The sequence below is a fragment of the Oxyura jamaicensis genome, unplaced genomic scaffold, assembly GCF_011077185.1.
Source record: "Oxyura jamaicensis isolate SHBP4307 breed ruddy duck unplaced genomic scaffold, BPBGC_Ojam_1.0 oxyUn_random_OJ72385, whole genome shotgun sequence".
Classification (NCBI taxonomy): domain Eukaryota; kingdom Metazoa; phylum Chordata; class Aves; order Anseriformes; family Anatidae; genus Oxyura; species Oxyura jamaicensis.
The window spans coordinates 1,184-5,613 of NW_023311015.1; the positions used below are offsets into that span (position 1 = coordinate 1,184).

Genomic DNA, 4,430 nt, shown 5'->3' on the forward strand with positions numbered 1-4,430 from the left:
AGAGCCTCAAAACCACGAGTTTTCCCCCAAGAAGAGGGGAGGGGAAGCCACATTTCTTGTTGCTTTATTTATTTATTTGTGCAGCCGCGGCGGGGATTGGTTGAAGGCCATCGCTGACTCACCGGGATCGTATGATCTTGGCTGCTCTGCTTCGCCCCGATTCATTAAATCTCTGCGCGGCCAAGAGGACGAAACGTGCCAGGACTCCAAGCACTGCTCTTCGGGGTAAGTTTCGTGTCCGAGCAGCGAAATTTGGGGCTGGCCGAGCAAGCAACGCTTGGCTAAGGGCTGAAACGGGGAGGGGAAGGAGGAGCCAGCCAGGGCGGGCTTCCCAACTTTTTTCATTCATTTTTTTTTTTAAAGTTTTTATTTATTTTTTATTCGTTTCTTTGCCCCTTTTCCCTCTTTATCACTTCCTCGCCTTCCTTTTTTGCATTTGCGCTTTTTTTTTTTCCTCATTCTCCTCTCGCCCTCCCCCGTCCTTTAATGCCAAAACTTTGCACCCCCGCCAGCTCGCACGCCTCCGCCGCTCCGTGAGGAGAGCCACAGAAACCTCACGTTTCCCAAAAACTCTTCCTTTTCGGCTGCCTCTCTTAAAGTTTCTGCTGACACAAGTGCTGTGTGAACGTTCTTGCAGATGTGTTGACTGCCCCTGCTCCTTCCCCCTCCCCACCCTGGTGCCTCCGCCCCGCGCCTCTTCCTCTACCTTCCTTTCTCCCTTTCCCTCCAGCAAACCACAAGCCCTCTCCCCTCCTACCTTGTCCCCTCGTCTCCCCCAGGTCCCCGCAAATCCTCACACCCGAGGGGGGCTTTGCTGGGCCCCCCCCCCAAGCACTCAACCCTCTCCTTGCAGAGTGCTCCGGCGGTTGCGGCATCGGGACAGGATGGCTGGATGTGATCGCTGAGACCCGGCGCTTCCTTGTCTGCCATGGGGAAAGGAACCTGTGATAATACTCAGCCCGGCCAAGAAGAAGTGCTGAACCCTCCGAGAGAGGAGGAAAACCAACGCAGATGGGGTAATGCTGGGGGAAAGCGAGATCTGGCTCCGGTGGGGCACCGGTGGGGTGGGCACCGGCCAGGGGTTTTCGGGTGGGTGAGGAAGGGGCTCTGAATTTTACCATGCAGCCACCTCAAAACCTAGCCAGAGGTCCCCAGACAAGTGCAGGTGCTTTCAAAGGACACGCACCAGCCCTGTGCCCCCGGAGCTACGGGGCACCGTACAGCAGGGTTCCCCCCAAATGCTTCCTTTCTCTCTCTTTTCTCACACTTCACCCACCTCCAGCCCTCACGGAGCTACGAAGCCGCCTCCCTGCCGTTTCCTTTTTTGCTCATCTTCCCAATTCCGGTGCAAAAAAAAACCATTTTTGTCCCCATGGAACTGAGCTTAGCCCGAGGACGTGTGCACAGCGTGAGTTCATCGCCTGTCCTACGCTGCGGGGCTCGCTTGTTTTGTAGACATTATTAGTACTACTCCTATTACCATTATTATTATTATTTTCCTTTCTTTTCTGTCCTAATAAACTCTATCTCAGCCCACAGACTTCCATTTTTTTCTGATTCTCTCCCCCATCTCGGGAAGGGGGGGAATGGTGCGGGCTCAGCGCGCTGCTTTGGGTTAAACCGCTGCGATGTGGGATCGTTGTGGTGCTGCTACCCCCCCCCGGCTGCTTCATAGAAGTTGGTGCAGGAGCCAGAAATAGTTACCATCACTGCTGGGGAACCAAGTCCGCGCCTGAGCAGCAAAACATGGGGCCAGCTGAGCAAACAACGCTCGGGGCTGAGATGGGGCAGGAAGGAGCAGCCAGCCAGGGCAGGTTCCTCAATTTTTTCCTTTCTTTTTTTAAGATTTTTGTTGTTTTTGTTCCTTTGCCCTCTCCCGTTTTTCCACCCTCTTTCAATTCTTCGTCTCTTTCCCACCTTTTTGCCTTTTCACTGTTTTTTTTTTCTCGTTCTTCTCTCGTTCTCTCCCATTTTTAATACCACAACTTCTCCGGCCGAGCTCACGTGTCGCAGCGTGTCCTTGAGGAGAGCCATAAAACCCTCACATTCCTCAGATTGTTCCTTTTCAGCCCGTTTTATTAAAGCTTCTGCAACCTCAAGGGCTGCGTGAATTTCCTTGCAGATGTTGAGGCACCGATGCCTTCTGATGTGCTGAGCCCCGATGGATCGGTGAACGCTATGGTGCAAGACGAGGACAGTGGCCTCACCTCCTGGTACGAGGACCCGGACCACCCCCAGGACCCCCAGGACACGGTGGTGCCCCTCCACCCTGAGATGCCCACGGATGCTGCGCCCACGGGCGGCGACAGGACCCGAAGGTGCCTGGGTGAGTGCGGGGCCAGTGCCCAGCTGGGCTTCGAGCTCTCCTCCTGCCGCTGCAGCACGCGTGGGGGCGAACCCCGAGCCAAGGAGGAGGGAAATGGGGTCTCAAGGGTGCCCGTGATCCCCCTGGCATCGCCTTCTGCTCGTGCTGGCGACGCGAGGGCTGTGCTGCTGTGGGCCAGCACCGTCCTCACCACAAATACATTTTCCTTCTGCTGCAGGCAAAGTGTGCACAGCCAGAGTACAGCGTTTCCTGGCCGGAACTGTGATCCTGGGGTTGATTTGTGCCCTCGTTGGGCTATTAGGTAAGGGTGGCTGCCTCCGTCTCACCCCTCTACACAGCGCTGGCTGTGGCCCCTGCAGCTGGGTTATAGAACTAGCCGGGGTTGCAACTGGATGATCCGTAAGGTCCCTTCCGACCCGAGCCATGCTATGCAAAGACCTCTGAGATCATCCAGCCCAACCTTTAACGAGTCCACCACTAACGAGTCCACCTAGACGTTTCTTGAAGACCTCCAGGGATGGTGACTCACCCACTTCCCTGGGCGGCCTATTCCAATGCCACAAGCCCTTCGGTAAAGAAATTCCTCCTCATATACAACCTCAACCTCCCCTGGCTCCACTTGGGAGAATCTCCCCTTGTCTTACCGCTTGGTGGCTGGGAGAAGAGCCCGATCCCCACCTTGCTATAACCTCACTTAAGATCCTCTTTCCTCAGCCGTGCACAGGCAGAAGGCAGCCCCGGTGCTAGCGTGCCCTTATGAGTGGGTTGGGTACCGCAACGTCTGCTACTACGTGTCGGGGCAGGAGAACCAAGGCAGCTGGAACTGGAGCCAGGAGCAGTGCCTGACACACGGGGCCTCACTGGCCGTGCTGACGGAGGACTGGGAACTGGTGAGTGCGGGGTGATGGGTGGCTGTGGGGCTGGGACAACCGGGCGGGATGTCCCGCAGCGGGGCAGCGAGTCCCGTGGGGCTGACAGGAGCGCGGTGCTCCGGCAGCTTCTGACCCCTCTGCCTCCCTCGTTGCCACCCAGGAATTTCTGAGACATCTCCCAGGCAGCGCGGATGCCTGGCTTGGGCTGCGGAAACAGGGCGAGCGCCTGGTGTGGGTGGATGGCAGCAGCTTGACGGAGAAGTAAGTCTTGCGAGCGGGCAGAGCCCGGTGGCCCCGGTGCACCGGGACCGTGCCTTGCAGGCAGCCCCGGCCATACGCTGCTGCCAGAGGGCACGGGGAGTGCCGTGGCTGCAGTGGCATTCCTTGTTGTCGCAGGTTCCCGGTGCAGGGCCACGCAGAGTGCGTCTACTTGAATGGCGAGGACGTGGCGACCTCAAGCTGTTGGCAGAGACGGCCTTACATCTGCAGCAAGCCCGTGGCTGCGGGGGCAGCTCCTGAGGAAGGTGGTGGAGGAAGGACCTTCCCTACGCTGGGCACTGGCGGCTCCTCTCATTGATGAAGGACGATGCTCTCCAGCAATCCTTTAAAGGGTTTATGTCCCTACTTTTGGGGTCGAACTGAAGGTCGATGACTAAGGGGGGAACCGTGAGATGCAAGAGGTGCTGGCTAACATCAGAGCTGAACAAGACCCAAACCTCACGGACCGGACCTGGAGTTGCCGTACTCCACAGCAGCTGGAAGAGCATCGATAGCACCGCACTTTGTTGTACTCTGTAGCATTTGTTATGATGTTGTACTGGGTCTGGCTGGGATGTTAACTCTCCCTGCAGCAGCCCACACAGTGCTGCACTCTGCACTTGTAGCTAGGACAGCAGTGGTGTCACACCGGTGTTGTGTCTGCTGCTGAGCAGTGCTGGCGCCGCATCAGGACTCTCTGTGACCCTTCTAGGGGGTGGGCAGAAAGTGAGAAAGAAACATCAGCAGGGCAGCTGACTTAACCCAACCCAAGGGATATTCCATACCATATGATGTCCCACTCAGCAATAAAAGATGGAAAAAGGAGGAAGAGAGGAGGGGTGGGCTCTCGTTGTGAAAACGTCTGTCCTCCTCCCGAACACCGGCTACGTGGGTTGAGGCCCTGCTTCAAGGATGTGGTCAAGCATTGCTCATTTGTGGGAAGTAGAGAGTAATTTCTTTCCTCTGCACTTCCA

The 4,430-nt window shown here is 56.7% G+C and overlaps 1 protein-coding gene across 1 annotated transcript; it reads left to right on the forward strand.

The window, feature by feature from the left end:
* Positions 1-928: 928 nt before the first annotated feature.
* LOC118159848 (C-type lectin domain family 2 member B-like) lies at positions 929-4,028 on the forward strand. The gene is made up of 5 exons (XM_035314397.1): positions 929-1,016; positions 1,792-1,815; positions 3,056-3,216; positions 3,359-3,459; positions 3,595-4,028. The coding sequence occupies exons 1-5, from the start codon at positions 929-931 to the stop codon at positions 3,773-3,775; spliced, it is 555 nt and encodes a 184-aa protein (XP_035170288.1). The 3' UTR covers positions 3,776-4,028.
* Positions 4,029-4,430: the final 402 nt, after the last annotated feature.

Bases quoted from the DNA above. Each gene is read 5' to 3' on its own strand.
- LOC118159848 (XM_035314397.1), top strand. From the start codon at position 929: ATGGGGAAAGGAACCTGTGATAATACTCAGCCCGGCCAAGAAGAAGTG. The intron at 1,816-3,055 runs TTCCTCAATTTT...TGCACAGGCAGA, and splicing joins GAGCAGCCAGCCAGGGCAGG to AGGCAGCCCCGGTGCTAGCG. The intron at 3,460-3,594 runs GTAAGTCTTGCG...TTGTTGTCGCAG, and splicing joins GGCAGCAGCTTGACGGAGAA to GTTCCCGGTGCAGGGCCACG.